Source organism: Hypanus sabinus, chromosome 21 (assembly GCF_030144855.1).
Source record: "Hypanus sabinus isolate sHypSab1 chromosome 21, sHypSab1.hap1, whole genome shotgun sequence".
NCBI classification, from domain to species: Eukaryota; Metazoa; Chordata; class Chondrichthyes; order Myliobatiformes; family Dasyatidae; genus Hypanus; species Hypanus sabinus.
The window spans coordinates 44454810-44472695 of NC_082726.1; the positions used below are offsets into that span (position 1 = coordinate 44454810).

Here is a 17886-nt window from a genome sequence, read left to right on the forward strand (position 1 = left end):
GAGGGCTGGTTTACAAACAGCTCATGTCACCATCTGTGTGCAGAAGCACTAGTGATGTTATGTGAGTGAATTTTTCTTTATTTTAATACTCAGTTTTATTGGCTTTATAAAGTGATTTAATGAAATACATTTTAAAAAGTTTGTTGTTTAGCTATTTGAATCTATTTGAACATTTTTAAGAATCTTTATGAGAAATCTAGAAGTATTTTAAAAACCCTTGGAAGCAATGAAAATGTACTCTGTCATCCAGGTATGAGATGTACTCAACATTGAGAATGTTCTTGGAAGCTATGGACAGGAGGTCAACCTGCTTCATCACCATGTGGAGAAAGCAAATGGATGTAGGCACTAAATACAAGTAAGCAGAGACCCTGGGCATGGGCCAGATCCATAAATTACCATGTCCAGAAGACACGTCGTTTTTAGTGGAGAGTCAAAGGACGTGTCCTTAAAATTCACCAGTGTATCAGTGCAAGAACAGCCTTGCCTTGCTTTACATCATCACTTCGATGTGTAGATTAGAGATTAGGCTAAATGTGGCAATAGAAAGACGTAACACTGCATGCTGTTTAATGTGTTTTGGCACACCTGAACTTGACTACATTTTGCTGGAGAACAGTCCATTACATATTCTTTTCAAGCGTCAATGCTAGTCAATGCACAATAGTTTACTTAAGTAGTTAGTAACTGATTATTAGGAATGATGGTAGACAGTGCTTCTGCTCACGACGACTGTGCTTCCTTGTTAGTACTGTCACTCGGACTCGATGGAGATATTGCAGCCATTCTAAGTTGCTAAGCCTGTGCAAAATGCCTGGAGTACTCAATCAATTACAGTTTGAAAATGACTGGTTTTTGGTCACTATTTTGAGACAGATTATAGGAGCCTGTAGTTGTTAATTCCAGATTTGTACTCTATATCTATATCAACATTAGATCAAAGTGAAGAACAGATGGAATTTATGCATCTTTGCTTTAGAACACAGATTCCACCTTAAAGGCTGCTTGAGTAAACAGCAAAACAACTATTTGTGAGATTTAGTTTTATAGTATTTAGAATTCTTAACATTCACAAAGCAAATTTAAATGACATGTACAGTTTTGTCAGGTTGTAGGTTACTCAGTGAACAAATCTATATTCCACGTAGTTATAGTTCATCATGATTCATTCTTCATGACAGCAAACCAGATACAATGCCTCAGATTTCAGGTTCAAGGTCCAAACATATAGTCAATCAGACTCAGGGTTGCACACGTTATTCATAGATAGTAGATTGGAAATTTTTCATTTGATAAATTAATTGCAGAAAATTAATAAATGTCATTTAAACAGATTCAGATGACTTGATAAGAAAGGAGAAATGCATTCCAATAGTCTATACAGACCCTATACTTCAAAATACTTTTTTTTAACCTATTGATGACCTTAATTTTCTTTAAATTAGTTTTAACTTGTTGGTACTTTAGCAATGGCTTGTTTGATCACTTTAAAATATTCTGTACACCTTACTTGCAAGATATTTGAAATAAGCAATGTTTGATTTGACCAGAAATAATCTATGTCAATCTGTAATGGGGAAATGCAACAAGGCAAGGGAATGTGTACTGAATAACTACTTTGGTTCTGTCTTCACTAAGGAGGACATAGATAATCTTCCGGAAATAGTAAGGGACCGAAGGTCTAGTGAGATGGAGGAACTGAGGGAAATACATGTTGGTAGGGAAGTGGTGTTAGGTAAATTGAAGGGATTAAAGGCAGATAAATCCCCAGAGGCAGATAAATCCCCGGGGTCAGATGGTCTGCATCCCAGAGTACTTAAGGAAGTAGCCCAAGAAATAGTGGATACATTAGTGATAATTTTTCAAAACTCCTTAGATTCTGGATTAGTTCCTGAGGATTGGTGGGTGGATAATGTAACCCCACTTTTTAAAAAAGGAGGGAGAGAGAAACCAGGGAATTATAGACTAGTTAGTCTGACATCGGTGGTGGGGAACATGCTAGAGTCGGTTATCAAAGATGTGATAACAGCACATTTGGAAAGATGTGAAATCATCGGACAAAGTCAGCATGGATCTGTGAAAGGAAAATCATGTCTGACGAATCTTATAGAATTTTTTGAAGATGTAACTAGTAGTGTGGATAGGGGAGAGCCAGTGGATGAGGTATATTTAGATTTTCAAAAGGCTTTTGACAAGGTCCCACACAGGAGATTAGTGTGCAAACTTAAAGCACACGGTATTGGGGGTATGGTGTTGATGTGGATAGAGAATTGGTTGGCAGACAGGAAGCAAAGAGTGGGAGTAAATGGGACCTTTTCAGAATGGCAGGCAGTGACTAGTGGGGTACTGCAAGGCTCAGTGCTGGGACCCCAGTTGTTTACAATGTATATTAATGATTTAGACGAGGGAATTAAATGCAGCATCTCCAAGTTTGCGGATGACATGAAGCTGGGCGGCGGTGTTAGCTGTGAGGGGGATGCTAAGAGGATGCAAGGTGACTTGGATAGGTTAGGTGAGTGGGCAAATTCATGGCAGATGCAATTTAATGTGGATAAATGTGAGGTTATCCACTTTGGTTGCAAGAACAGGAAAACAGATTATTATCTGAATGGTGGCCGATTAGGAAAAGGGAAGGTGCAACGAGGCCTGAGTGTCATTGTACACCAGTCATTGAAGGTGGGCATGCAGTTACAGCAGGTGGTGAAAAAGGCAAATGGTATGTTGGCACTCATAGCAAAAGGATTTGAGTACAGGAGCAGGGAGATTCTACTGCAGTTGTACAAGGCCTTGGTGAGACCGCACCTAGAATATTGTGTGCAGTTTTGGTCCCCTAATCTGAGGAAAGACATTCTTGCCATAGAGGGAGTACAGAGAAGGTTCACCAGATTGATTCCTGGGATGGCAGGACTTTCATATGAAGAAAGACTGGATCAACTAGGCTTATACTCACTGGAATTTAGAAGATTGAGGGGGGGATCTTATTGAAACGTATAAAATTCTAAAGGGATTGGACAGGCTAGATGCAGGAAGATTGGTTCCAATGTTGGGGAAGTCCAGAATGAGGGGTCACAGTTTAAGGATAAAGGGGAAGCCTTTTAGGACCGAGATGTGAAAAAATTTCTTCACACAGAGAGTGGTGAATCTGTGGAATTCTCTGCCACAGGAAACAGTTGAGGCCAGTTCATTGGCTATATTTAAGAGGGGTATGGAGAGAAAGCAGGTACAGGGTTCTGAGTTGGATGATCAGCCATGATCATACTGAATGGCAGTGCAGGCTTGAAGGGCCGAATGGCCCACTCCTGCACCTATTTTCTATGTTTCTATGAATGGACAATATCAAGTGGTGTGACGGAACAGGGACACAGCATCATGTAATGGAAATCCATAACAGTACTGTACATCTGTGCAGGTTAATAGGGTGGTTGAAGAGGCAGATGGGATGTGTTTATTTTCTAACTAAGCCACAGTGTACAAGAGCAGCGAGTTTGTGATAAAACTACATATAGTGTGAGCTTTCGTTCTTTGTACAGTTCCAGGAACCACATTTCAGGAACAATGTGCTTGCACTGGAGAGGATAGAGAGAACATTCCTAAAGATATTACCAGGACTGGAAAATATAAGCTTCGAAGAAAGACTTGAAAAGGGGAGGTTGGGGCAGATACTTAATTGAGGTGTAAAACTTATGAGGAATGCAAGTAGGATAAGTAGGCAGGACTTGCTTACTTTAATAGGTGGGTCAATAATCAAGAAGCATTGATATAAATTATTATTCGAAGAATTAGAGGTTGTCAAGGACGCCCTTTCGCCTGAGAGCGATAGGCCTCTGTTACCAAGGGTGGTCAAGGCAGAAAGCCTCACAGTTAAGCGGTACACAGATGAGTACTTGAAAAACCATGACACGGACCTTCTGCTGGGTGGAATTAGTTTGGGATCGTGTTCAACACACACAATCAGGCTGACTGGCCTCCTCCTGTATTATAGAATGCTTATCATTCTATGAATTCAATACTAAGTACCATTTTCAGTTTTGGACATAAATCCTAGAAAAAATCTGCTATAGTTTTATCATGAGCTTCTGACTGTAGACTTCGAGAGATGGAAACGAGAGGTCCATGGACCAATTCTCCTTGGAGGATAAGAGGTGGAGGGGATCAGCAGCTTTAAATTCTTCAGTGTTTTCATTTCAGAGGACCTGTCTTGGGCCCAACGTGGAAGTGCAATTGTGAAGAAAGCACAGCAGTGCCTCCACTTCCACAACCAATGGACTCACTTTCAAGGACACTTCATCTCATGTTCTCATTATTTATTGCTATTTATTTATATTTTCATTTTCACAGTTTGTTTTCTTCTGTACTTTGGCTGAACACCCTAGTTGGTCTTTCATTGATCCTGTTATAGTTACTGTTCTGTAGATTTGTTGAGTATGCCTACAAGAAAATGAATCTTAAGGTTTTATACAGTGCCATATATACGTTAATAAAATTTACTTTGAACTTGCTTATGTCTGCATTTTTTTAAAACAAGTATTTCAAACCCACTATTGAGATTTTGGGAGAAAACTGACCGAAGGAGTAATTGTCTTCAAGTCTGTGATAAGAGTAATTGTGGGAGACCAAGCATATTACCAAGTCTCTGTGCTTCCACCAAGCTCAAGCTAAACAGAAGAAAATACTGGCCAATAACAATTGTGGTGTTAATAACAATTATGCAAGCCATCAACAATTTGGGCCAGGACCCTTCATCAGGACTGGAAAGTTTGGCTACTTCTTCCTTCCCTTCCAGTCCTGATGAAGTGTCTCAGCCTTAAACATTGACTGTTTATTCATTTCCATATATTGACCTGCTGAGTTCCTCCAGCATTTTTGTGTGTTGCTCTGGATTTTCCAGCAGCTGCAATATGTTTAGCATGTATATTCTTATTGCGTCCTTACTCTTTTGATACAAAATAGCTAGCCCTACACCCATGATTAAAGCTTGAATTGACACTGAGTAGCTATGGGTTGGTGTGGCAAGTTTGCTCAACACAGCAGGTTCATTAACAGCCACTGATTTGTGGAAAGAACTGTTTGAAGGATCAACTTTTCAATAAGTTGTGCATAAAACCATAGGGCCAAGGCATTTCTGGGCAACAACTTCAGAGACACCCACCTGGAATTGTACTTCCCTGTAGTGACAATCTCCTGCAGTTTTTCTGAAAGAATGTGAATTTCACCAGAGTATTTGCTCAGATTTGAATGACCTATATGATCACACTAAGACGCAGAAAAAAGTAGCATAGAAAATGCTTGAGCAAAGTGCTTCAGGGTTGAAGAGGAGCCTTGCCCTGAGTCAACTGTTTACTCTGTTCCATAGATGCTGCCTGGCCTGCTAAGATCCTCAAGCATTTGGTGCATGTTATTTTGGATTTCCAGCATCTACAGATTTTCTCATGCTTGTGACTGAAAGAAATAAAGCAGAGAGGATAATTTAAGCTTGTTTTGATGCCAGAGCGGCTAACTTCAAACTCTTGGCACAAACCTTTCACTGGATTAACCGTGACACACTGGGCTATTTCTGAGTAATCCTCACTCAGTTATTCCCGGGGCCAGGTAGATCGCCTTATCGAGAACATACTTCAACCAGGTTGGAATTAATGGAAGCTGTTGGACCAGATTTAAATCGACGAGACAGAGTGGAATGATTGCCAAGCTAAGGGCTGGAATGCAGGAATAAAATGCAAAACACATTCTTTGAAAACAACAAAACTGAAACCAATGGTATGTAATGAAGAATTTGTTCCACTTTCTTCCACCCACTATGTCTACAGTTACTGGACCAACTCAGGCACTGATGATGTTGCTGGCAGCCTTATGGACACTGGGTACCTTTTGGAAGTGTAGTGCTGATTCCTAACTGGCTATCGAAATGCCATCAAATGAGATTGTCAGATCAAGAACATCAAATTTTCTTCTTTAAAAGTACTAGTTATTTAATCTTTGGCTTAAGCTTGCTCTATCAGTTTGTTGCTGCATTTCACACTTTCATTTTCCACCGCACAGTTCTTTGAAAGGTCTAACTTTAAATATACCATCAAGTGCTGATGATGGAAGACTGAGTGGGGTAATTAAAACAATCTTTTGTTTGGTTCCTTTAACTGTCTGCTAAATTTTCTGAGACTGATTTCACAACCATGTTGTTCACCTCTCCTTCAAGAAAAAGGCTCCATCAAGCTGAATCCATTGCTATATAGTAATGAGATTGGTTTGCCAAAAGAAGGGAAGGTTGCATCCATAACTTTGCTTCTTAAGCCATCCAACTTACACTCTACTTCCTAACTCTCCTCCTTCCCACCAGAACCCGGACCAATGGGAAAGGAGATTTTACTATTTTAAATCAATAGGGTGAAGTTATGAGTGCGGCAGAATGGTCAGCTTTTGACATTCAAAGTTCCTCTGAGTGCAACATGAATGGATGCAAGAGGCAGGAAATTTCTTTGCAATCCAAGGAATGTATGAATGGAAAGGGGTTAAATTCAAATTACTGTTAAGGTGGTATCTAACCCCAGGAATATGATCTTACGTAATGGTGCCTAATCCTCAAGGAACAGTCATAGTGGCTACCTTAAATGGTTGTCCCTCATACTCCTATTCCAGCAGGAGAGTCACAGAAGGGAAACAGACCCACTGTCCATTTACTGTAATTTAATCCTATCAATAGAGTGTACAGGGAGGGGTAGCACCTCTGATGAAAGGGGTTTTTTGGCCCCGCAGGAAACACAGTCCTCACCAGTGGCTTCAAGTAACTGTTTGCAGGAGGCAGCGGCCACACACAGGTACGCCACTCCAACAGATCGGCTAAACCAGGTGGGGGTAGTGGCAATTTCATGCCTTGCTGAGATAGGGATAGGGACATACCTGTCCTAGCATATGAAGCCAACTTTGGTGGACTGGGTGGGTGAAATCTACAGTGAGATCCAACAGTCAGGAAGGTGGCTCTTGGTGGAAAGCGAAGGGCATGGCCAGGCACAGAAGAAGTCATGGCCATCCACTGTAACTAAGGAAGATCCCAGTTGTGATGCATGTTTGCATCACTGGACCCATACTTCTGAGGTTGAGAGAGTGGAATATCTCAGGTTTTCCACTTTTAGGGACTCTCCAGCACAGGTTTTCTGTCATCATCGGACATGATGGGCAACTACCACACAATTCCATTGTTATTTTCCTCATGTTTCCTATGGTGAATTAACCTACCAACCAGCACCTTTTTGGCTTGTGGGTTTGGCTTTGAAAGCCAGAGCATCCAAATGGCCATAAGATATAGGAACAGAACTAGGCCATTTGACCCACTGAATCTGCTCTTCCATTTGATCATGACTAACTTATTTCCCCATTCTCCTGCCTTTTCCCCATAACCTTTGCTATCCTTACTGATAAACAAACCTATCAACCTCCGCTTTATATATACACATAATTACTTGGCCTTCACAGCTGTTGGTAGCAATGAATTCCACAGATTCAAAACCCTTCTGTTAAAGAAGTTTCTCTTCAGCTCAGTTCTAAAGGCACACCTTTGTACTGTGAGGCTGTGTCCTCTGCTCCAAGACTCTCCTACTACTGAAAACATCTTTTCCATGTCTACACTATCTAGGCCTTTGGTAGGTTTCAGCAGAATCCTCTCTCACTCATCTAAAACCGAGTGATAGCAGGCCCTAAATGCTCCTGTGTTAACCTTTCAACTCCGACCATTTTCGTGGACTTTCTCCAATGCCAGCACATCTTTTCTTGGACATAAGTGCTCATAATACTCCAAATGCAATCTGGCTAATGCTTTGTAAATCCTCTGCATCACATTCTTGCTTTTATATTCTAGCTGCCTGAAAATGTCTTTAACTTCCTTACTATTAACTCAACCTGCAAACTAATCTTTAGGGAATCCTGTACTAGAACTCCCAAGTCCCTGTGCACCTCCAATTTCTGAATTCAATCCCTGTTTAGGAAATTGTCGCTGCCCTTATTCTTTCTACCGAAGTGCACAACCATACATTTTCTTACACTATATTCCATCTGTCACACCTTTACTCATTCTCTTAATCTGTCCAAGTTGTTCTGAAGATCCCCTGCTTCCTCAACACCGTCTGCCCCTCCACCTATTTTTCTATCATCTACAAACATGGCCACAAAACTATCAATTTCATCATTTAGGTTTTTAACATATAACATGAAAGCAGTGGACTCAACACCGACCCCTGTGGAACATCACTAGTCACAGGCAGCCAACCTGAAAAGTCCCCTTTTATTCTCACTCTTTGTTATCTGCTAGTCAACCAATCTTTTGCACATGCTGGTAAAAAAACATCCACTGACTCTCCTTTGTCTATCCTATCTGTTATTTGCTCAAAGAATTCCAATAGATGACAGGCAAATTTTCCCTTGAGGAAGCCATGCTGACTTTATCATGTGCCTCTGAGTACCCCAAAACCTCATTATTAATAATGGGCTCTAATATCTTGACAACCACTGAAATCAGGCTAACTGGTCTATAAATTCCTGTCTGCTGCCTCTCTCCCTTAAAGAATGGAATGACATACGTAATTTTCCAGTCCACTGGAACCATTCCAGAATCTCGTGATTCTTGAAAGATCACTACTAATGCCTCCACAACCCCTTCAGCTTTCTCTTTCAGAACTCCGGAGTGTAGTCTATTTGATCCAGAGCTTTCAGCTTCCCAAGCACCTTCTCCTTAGTAACTGTGACAATAGTATCTTCTGCTCCCTGACACTCTTGAATTTATGGTATACTGCTAGTGCCTTCCGTAGTAAAGGTTGATGCAAAATACATATTCAGTTCATCCACCATTTCTTTATTCCCCATTACTACCTCTCCAGCATTCCATATCCACTCTTATCTCTCTTTTACTCCTTGTATATTTTTGGTATTGTTTAATATATTATTGTCAAGCTTATCTTCATATTTCATTCTTTTCTCTCCTAATTGTTTTTTTATATTGGTTTTTAAAAGCTTCCCACTCATTTTTGCTATATTGCATGTCCTCTTTTTTGATCTTTTTCTGCTGTTATTGACTTCCTTTGATAGCTAAGGTTGCCTTCTCCACCCTTTAGAATTACTCCCACTGCTGCTCTGCTGTCAACCCTACTTGTGACCCTTTCCAATGAACTTTGGCCAGCTCCTTTCATGCCTCTGCAGTTCCCTTTATTCCACTCTCATCCCGATACATCCAATTTTAGCTTTTCCCTCTCAAACTTCAGGGTGAAATCTATTTTATGATCTCTGCCTCCTTTACTTTTAGCCCCATAAGCTAATCTGGTTCATGTGGAACACAGGTCACCAGCTGTGAGGCAACACTATTTGCAGCACCAAACTGCCCACCTTTATTTGAAGTACTCTAGGAAGAGCTCTGAAGGACATCACTCTTGGATTTTAACAGTAGGCTCCCTATTTGTCCTGGGGAGGCCACTCTCATTGCTACATCTTCTTATGGCCCCACTATCAAAAAAAATATAATATGGAACAAGGGGACCATCCAAAGAGATCCGTTTCCAATGCATGTTGAATTCAAGGGGACTGGTAAGCTAATATCACCATGCATTTATTGGGAAAAAAATCACAGACTTCAAGCAATATTCTTAAGCTTAGCACACACAAAATGCTGGAGGAACTCAGCAAGTTAGGCAGCATCCATGGAGGAGAATAAACAGTCAATATTTCTGGCCAAGACTCTTCATGAAGGGTCTTAGTCTGAAATGTTGACTTTTATTCTCCTCTATAGATGCTGCCTGACTTGCTGAGTTCCTCCAGCATTTTATGTGTGCTACTTGGATTACCATCATCTGCAGAATCTCTTGTACTGTGGACAATATTTGACGTTACAGCCCATAGGGCGTGAAAGTAACACCTCCTTCGGTTAGAGAAACAGCTTTATTTTGGAAATGTTGCATAATTATTTGGCTTTGTAAAGAATTGAATAACCATCGAAGGAAAAAGTAACACATGGAAGGAAACTGAAAGCTTTGCTATCAGGGGAACAGGTTTGGCAAGTTTTCTTTTCAATTGGAAATTATATCTGCAGCCAAAGGTGACAGACAAACAAGACGAAACAACTGGTGAAAAATTAAATGAACAAGGTTCACTGTCCCTTTCGAGGGCATGATGCCTGTCAGGATACAGTGACTGATGGGATCTTCTCAAAGAGAATTTTGATAAAGTAAAATTATTTTCATCCGGGCGTATGCTGAGGGGGGAATTCACTGGAAATGGATATGGAACACAATAGTGATGAGAACACAACATTTTAGAACACAATATTTCAGCAAGTGTGACTGATAGAAAAATAAAAGGTGGTGATGTGAGCTGAAAATCCCTGCCTTCATAGAGCAATCAGAACAGAAATGGAGCCACTCTGAGTGTAACTGGTGGGAGGTCTTCAGTGGAAAATCCTGTTTCATGGTGCTCAATGCCAGAGGCTGAGTTATATTTACCCACTGAGCCATGCACAGAGGCCACAAAATTATATGACTAAAACAAAAATTGATTTCCTTTCAGGTTTGGGTTTAAAGATGGCAAAATTCCAGTAAGGTTCCAATCATTACCTAATAAAATGATGATTACATGGAATTATTGCTCAAGGGACAACTAATTAGGTTGGCTACCTACTCAGATCTAGATTCTCAATTATTCTCACTTATTTTTATTTCCACTACACTTAAAACATAACTTGCTGCTGGAATATTTAGATTAAATTGAATCAAGTGTCTGTTCTACCCAATAGACAGCAATTCCAACAAGGAAGTACTTTAAAGCACAATTAATGTACTACTAGAAACACAAATAGGATGGGCTTCCCTTTCCTTGCATGACTCACCTCTTCACCAGGCTCCCCCTTTAGACCCTGCGCAGTCACAGCAAACACAGCATGCAGAGGTAAAGGAGAGACACAAATAGAGGATTAGTCTGAGACCATAAGTGTACTTATCAGCATCTTTCTAAAGCAATCTTTCTCAAGATGTCAGCAGCCAAAGTCCGCATCTCTGCATCAGTCTGTACTCAAGCAACAAACGAGCAGCACTGCAAGAGATTGCACCCTCAATAATCTTCAGTACTGAAAAGAGTGAAACTCATTGCCTTCAGCAATGGAGAAATATCACAACAGAGTAACTTGGGAGAAAAAAAATCCAGCAGTTAGGAAAAGAAAATAATCTGGGGAAACCAGGCTGGAGATTTAGCACACCAATCCCAGATTCCCAGTGAATCTTGTGGTAATTACCTACACAGTGTCACTGATGAGGAACAAGGAGCAGGGCCACTCTGTTTTTAATCATAGACAGGGTTGGACCTTTTATGGTTGAGTTAGGAGAGAGAAAGCTAGCCATGTGTTGATGAGCTGCATGACAATTGAATCCATTGAGACCGAGGGTTCCACTTGTTTTTATGCCATGGACCCCAGGTTAGCAATTCCCGATTTAGTTGGTATCCACAAAATGCACCAAGGAATGGACCTACTGTTGGTCAAAGTGTAATGTACAGGGTATGGCTATGGCTTGCTTTGCTTTCTACTTAACAGAACAATCAGATATACTCTGGGCTATCTTTTAAAGTAGCAAATATTATCTTTATAAAGTGGAGAATGTCCCACACAATTGCCCAGATTGTGGTGGATTTCAGAGACCCTTCCCATTTTTCTGTGCAAAGGTAAAAGTATCAAACACACAGAAATTGAGAAGAATTAATGCCTTGCTTTTCCAAAGACCCTACCTGTGGCAGGGTGGGAGAAAGGCAAATAGAAACTACATCCCTTTTTAGCCCAGTTTAAAATTATGATCAGAACCAGCTGGCAAGTATTCTCCATTGTCAATGGAAAGGATTACAAACCATCAATTCAACTTAATATTACACATTGGGACAGAAACAATAATAAATTAAATAAATGAAATTTGCTGTAGGCCTGTAGGCCAAACTTGGGAGTCTGATGAGTGGTTTGTAGTGAAATGGCTCAAACTTCCTGATATGTAATGAATTATTTTGGAGTCTCTGTTACTTGGGAGGCACAGTAGCCATCCTGCTACATACACAAAGTGGCAGGGTGAACGACCGAGTCTTGTTCATTTTAGCTGTAATGATTGAAGAACTGAATGATCTTCAATTCCACTCCTTTCACATTTAGATCTTCAATATTATTCAGAGTAGATGTATTGGAATTTGCTTCAATATCTCAACTGAAAAAAAAGGTGCTTCTGACGGTGATCTTCTGAAAGTACCTCAGTACTGCAGTATAATGTTGGTCTGGAGTTCTGAGGTGGAGTAAGAGCAGGGCTCCCTGCATCAGAGGCAACTGTGCTACCAATTAAAGCAAGGTCCCACCATTAACTCCAGTAACCAGATATGACAGGTTTGGTCAAACACATATGTCTGTAGTCAGACCCTGAATTCTTGGTTTACGTTACAACAATTTTTCTTGATTATTCAGGGTGCAAACTCAAAACACGCAAGACAAAGTTGTGAACGTATATCTCCCCAATCAGTTTAAGCTTTTTTAAAAACTTTTTTTGTGTGGTTAGAAATATTCAGGTTCAATACTGATGTGGTTACCTGGAAATAAAATCTCAAAACATTGTCAGCATAATGAACGTGCAGATCTGGTGTGGAACCTAACAAATGATTCTGATTGCTTCTTTTTATTATAGGAGGCACTAATGCGAAATAGTTTTCTGGAATGATTAGCATAATCTATGAGGAAACAAACATTTCTGCCTTACTTTCACTTGTTTTTGTTGGGCGGCCTGGTCTCCTCTCACATCTCTGCAATCTGATGGTCGGTGTCCTGACTGGCTACTGCAAACTGCTCATAGTTTAGTTGAGTGGGAGGAGAATTAGGAGGGCAGAGAGATCAGGCTGCGCAGATGCCCGTGTGGGAATGGAACTGATGAGGTTGTTGTAAGAGCCAGCACGGACTCAATGGGCTATGGGACCATAAGTATGAAAATGGTGAAAAGAAACACCTTGCCAATGTGTCACCTGCCCTAAGATCTCTTCGCGGATCGATACAAAGTTCTATCTGACAGTGTTTCTGTGAAGTACCTTGGGACACTTAATGAAAACTTGTGTTAAAAGCTGTTGAAACAGAGTTGGGAGATCTTTGCAACCTCTTTCAGAATGGATAGTCTAAAATTGATCAGATCTCTTCCTCCATTCTTAATGACCTTGGGTGTTATGACATCTTTTCATCCTCAGTATAGCAACTCTTCACTCTGCTCACCTCCAATTATTTTCTAAATGTACCAAACTCTAATAAATTTTGAAAGCTATTTGCCACTGCTATTGTTTTCTATGCTTCACAATGCAAGAATCAAATCGAAAAACCAGGCCTGAAATTTATTAATATGGATAATTGTGAACTCTCTTTTGTATATTTTAACCACATTAAAGGTGCTCCAAGTTGTTGCAGTGGATGTGTGAAGATCCTAAACCTTGCCTTTGCTACTTTAACTATACAATTTGAAAAATCTTCTATAAACTCAAAATCGCTCACAACTTTGCACTTACTTGACAATAGCAATAAACACACAGCCAGAAAAATAATCCAACACAAAACAAACTTTACTGTAGACATGCTCTGAAAAGCACATTTATCACACTGTAAATTGGAGAAACTTCATCTATTTGTATAATTCCAGATTCACATGGAGAACTGAGCATTTTATTGGACTCTATCAAGTTTAAAAGCTGAAACATTTCCATAGTTTCCAGTGCAGTATATGAGGAAAGAGTTTGAGCTACAAGAGAAACAAGTCATGGAATTAAGCGACAGATAATCTACTGGAGGAACTCTGTGTCAAGCAGCATCTTTGGGTGGGGAGTGGTGGATAGTGAATGTCAACACCTCTGTTCAAAACTCTGAATCCAGGCCGGGATTTGAGCTGAAATTTCAACAATTCTTTTCCCTCCACAGATGCTGCTCAATCTGCTTAGTGTCCCCAGCAGATTGTGTGTTGCTTCAGATTCCAGCACCTGCAGTCTCATGGTCTCATGGAAGATAGATTGGTAGAAGACCTGTTATCTCCCATGTACCTCAGTACTCACAGTTACACGTTTATACCTGCCAAGGAGACCTAAACAACATAACTAAACCCAACTATCTACCCAACATAGAGTAAGTATAAATGGTTATAAAATCTACCTGAATGGTAAGACAAATTTGCATGTTACATGACAGTTTAGCTCTTTAACATCTCCTGAATGAACTGCCCAGCATTTGTACTAGGAACAACTGGTGTTATACAATTCCACCTACACAGATTGGTTTACTTTTCAAAGCTTCTAAATGGCAATATTTTTACAATTCTTTCACAGGATAGCAAAGTTACTGCCAATGTTAGTCCCCAAAATTTAACACTTTAAGTAATTTTGTCCTCAAAACTTCCCACTTCGGGTTACAGATTTGCTTTTGGAAGACTGGAAGGGTAACTTATTCTTGATCAGGTGGCTCAATTTTCTCTCTTATGCACGTTAACAGGCAATATTAGCAGCAAGGCAATATGAACAATGTCTCACTTGTTTAGACCGTCCGAGATAGGGTCCTGTCACAAAAACCTGAGCACAGTTTGGGCTTATTTAATCAGAAAAACAAAGCAGAGTAAGAGCTGCTAATTACAGGAAGTGCTGCTGTGAGCACTTCCTTGTACTCAGAAAGTGACCCAAAACAAGAAAGACTTAGGAACCTTTCAAAGTCATCTTTCTAAAAAAAAATGTGCAATTAGCACAAGGTTTTTTTTCAGTCTATTGCAATGATGCCTGAAACAATGTGCCTCCACACAGTGGGATTTAGTGGTGGCAGCCTAACCTTAGAAACTTGGTCAATTCCCCCTGGAATTTCCCCATTAAAGGGCTGAAGAAATAACAATCGGTAATAACAGTTAACAACCCTTCAGCCCACACACAGTTGAAACTGGGGTCCTTTTGAAGTAATGAGGATTTCGAATGAGTTTGGTTATTTCTGGCAAAGACCAACACTGTGTGATAAATGTGCTTCATGAACTTAGGGAATTCTTAGCACTTATATTTAAAGAAATATTAACGTTCAGACCAGCAGCATGGCAATCAGGTTAGCCCACAGCATTTCCACATCCATGAGTCAAAGCTTTAAAGAGGCTGTTCAGTATTAGGAAGTATCAACAATGTAACAAGTAGCGACCCTATTGTTTACTAAATTAACATTATTATATCAGATCAAAGTTATAAGAGAAGCAAAATAGTTTTGCACTTGTATACGAGTTATAAATTAATACAATTCCTTATACATATTTTTTTAAATTTACAATATTCTAAAGCTAGAAGTGCTTACATAGTAACATTTGGGAAAGTCAGTCAGTACTTGCGAACACTAACCTATAAGTACAGGTAAACAAAGCTCATATGATTGTATATTGGTCTCTACTTTGCCCTGAATTCTATTTAGCTGCTGATGTATTTAGATTGTTTTTGAATGGGGAGAAATGTTCACTAAACAGCCCATTTAACTAACCAATGCTTTCAGAGCCAGAGATTTCACTGCAGGAGATAGCATACTTTAAAATACATTACTATCAGAACTCCAATGCACCACAGCAAGACAACCTCACAAACTTAGCAAAATCCTGATTCAAGGACAAACTTAACCGAAGGTCTCTGTTACATTTATCTTGAAATGTGTAGGAGTTCACAGCAGTGGCTGAACCGCTCCATCAGTGAGATGTAAGAGGGAGCCAAGGCAATAAGCAAAATGCTTTAAGAAAGATGCAGTTAAGTGTGGCACTGTCAAATGAATGGTTTAAGGCTGCATTATCCTGGGGCTTGAAATTGAAAGAGAATTAAATGTTCTGTACAATGTCACTTTAACAAAAGTCTTCTATCTCTATGAGCCAGATGTTGTTCTGACCTTTTAGAAATGTTTGTGCAATAGCTCCCTAGGGAGAACAAGACCAGTTCCAAAAATGGAGCCCTTTTTTTTTGGTTCCAAAAGTTATATACATACAAAAATCTGTACTAGTTCAAATATAAAATGTTATAAGCCAATTCAGACTCCCAAGAAAGGTGCAGGATGGGAAAGAGTGAGGCAAGGGGAAGGATATTGCAGCGTTAATTTTTTTTCTTTGACACTTCATTCAGACAGCTGAAATGATTGTTCATTGTGCTTTCAGTGCAAGATAAGCATCAGATCTAAGTAACCACACGGCTAAAATTAGATGCAAAAAATAAACTTACCCTTCTCCCTGGCAGGCCCATGGATCCTTTGTTTCCCTAATAATCAATGTACAGTCAGAACTGTAAAGAAAGAGTTTTTTTTTGCAATTTCACCCAAAAAGCTGCTCAGCTGCACACGAGAACATCCAGCAAAGACGTGTGCCCCAAAGTCACAGAGCAAGCGTTTCAGAATGTAATGCTCAATCACAAAAGCATGAAGGCTTCCCACTAGATGCTACTATTCAGTGCTTTACACACCAAACTACCAGATTGCTAGGCCAAGAGTTAAACCTTTGGAAAAGAGCCCTTATCACAAGAGAAAGCTGGCAACATGATGACTGTGTGCTAACACCACACCACCAGTTTAAAAAAAAAATTTCTTCCATACATGTAGCCAGAGCCAAGATCATAAATCGGAGGAGCAGCGTTTGCAAAACAGTTAATTAGCATGATGAGAATGATGCAGATTTTTAATATCTGGGATATCAATCCTTTCCAAAATGAAATTATTCATCCTAATTGAAGTTTTTTTTTCCCACGTTAAGGAAAAAGATAGAACACATTAATTATTATCAGGATGACATGGGAGTGGATAGCAGTCAGCAAAAGGCAAGCTTTGGAACGTAGCATGGGGTAGAAAAAGACTGTTAAAACAAGGCAGGCAAGTGCAAACACAGAGTTAGCATTAGACAAGGAGAAGGGAGCAGTTTAAGGCTAATTACCGGAAAGCCATCTCTTCCTGGAGCTCCCTGAAGTGATAAAAATCAGTAGAAAGGGAAAAAAATTAACATATTGTAGACATAGCCCAACAAGCCAAAGGGATAAAGCTGACTTTATTAATTTTAACTTTTAAAGGTACGAAATTTTTAAGTGCACTGGTGCAAAGATTTTATAGCATCACAACAAATGTACATTCTGCAAAGGAAAGTTATGATGACATGGCAAAGATTTAGCAGAAATAAGTTAATATCTAAGGTCCAGTACACCAAACAGAAGCTTAGAGACAGACACTGTTATTTTTGACCCAACCTTTTCTCTTAGGCACAACTAGCGTTTCATGTACTTACAGCTGGCCCTGTGAACAGAAAAGAGTGAAAAAGCATATTATTCTCCTGCGGTGTTCAACATAGAATTAATACAAGATTCATCATTGGCTTAATTACTTAGCCTAGTGAAAAAGCATTAAAAAATTCACTACATTTCAAATGGATGGCTATGCAAAGGGAAGAGTTCTTCATGTAGAATTAGAACAGACAAAGTCCATTCACATGTGTTTCTTTTAAACACAAAATGGGCATATAAAGAAATGTTAAACTCTTTTAAAGTTTTTGCATCCAGCTCCTGTAAAAATCCCACTTCTCAGGAAAATGTTGAAATTCAGGTAGGAGAATGGGTTCAGAGGGTGAATCAATTAGTTATGATGGAATGGCCAGCAGACTTGATGGACCAAATGGCTCAGTTCTGCTCCTATGTGTTATGGTCTTATGGAAATTTGTCTCAATAAAATATCATTTCCCCAACTTAGAAGCTGGGTCAGAAATTGAGATTAATGACTCAGCGCTCAACAAATACATTGACCCAATGCTGAAAATAGCAAATTATACGTGCCTTAAAGCGTCTCCCAACAATACTATCTTTGTGTTTTCAAATATATCCTATAACTTTCATTTAATC

The 17886-nt window shown here is 39.7% G+C and overlaps 2 protein-coding genes across 6 annotated transcripts in view; both read right to left on the reverse strand.

The window, feature by feature from the left end:
• col13a1 (collagen, type XIII, alpha 1) overlaps positions 1–17029 on the reverse strand; it is a 126223-nt gene extending 109194 nt beyond the window's left edge. For 4 of the 5 annotated variants that reach the window (XM_059946425.1, XM_059946429.1, XM_059946428.1 and 1 more), the window contains exons 1-3: positions 16935–17029; positions 16234–16269; positions 10859–10885 (exon numbers count right to left, since the gene is read on the reverse strand). In XM_059946425.1, the coding sequence (XP_059802408.1) occupies positions 10859–10885; positions 16234–16254 (48 nt within the window). In that variant the 5' untranslated portion in view covers positions 16255–16269; positions 16935–17029. The remainder of the gene's footprint in view (positions 1–10858; positions 10886–16233; positions 16270–16934) is intronic. The other variant, XM_059946430.1, reaches the window with a different exon arrangement.
• Positions 17030–17252: 223 nt separating this feature from the next.
• LOC132378998 (collagen alpha-1(XXIII) chain-like) overlaps positions 17253–17886 on the reverse strand; it is a 126585-nt gene continuing 125951 nt past the window's right edge. Inside the window, exon 4 of the mRNA XM_059946431.1 lies at positions 17253–17287. Coding sequence (XP_059802414.1) covers positions 17268–17287 — 20 coding nt within the window. The 3' untranslated portion in view covers positions 17253–17267. The remainder of the gene's footprint in view (positions 17288–17886) is intronic.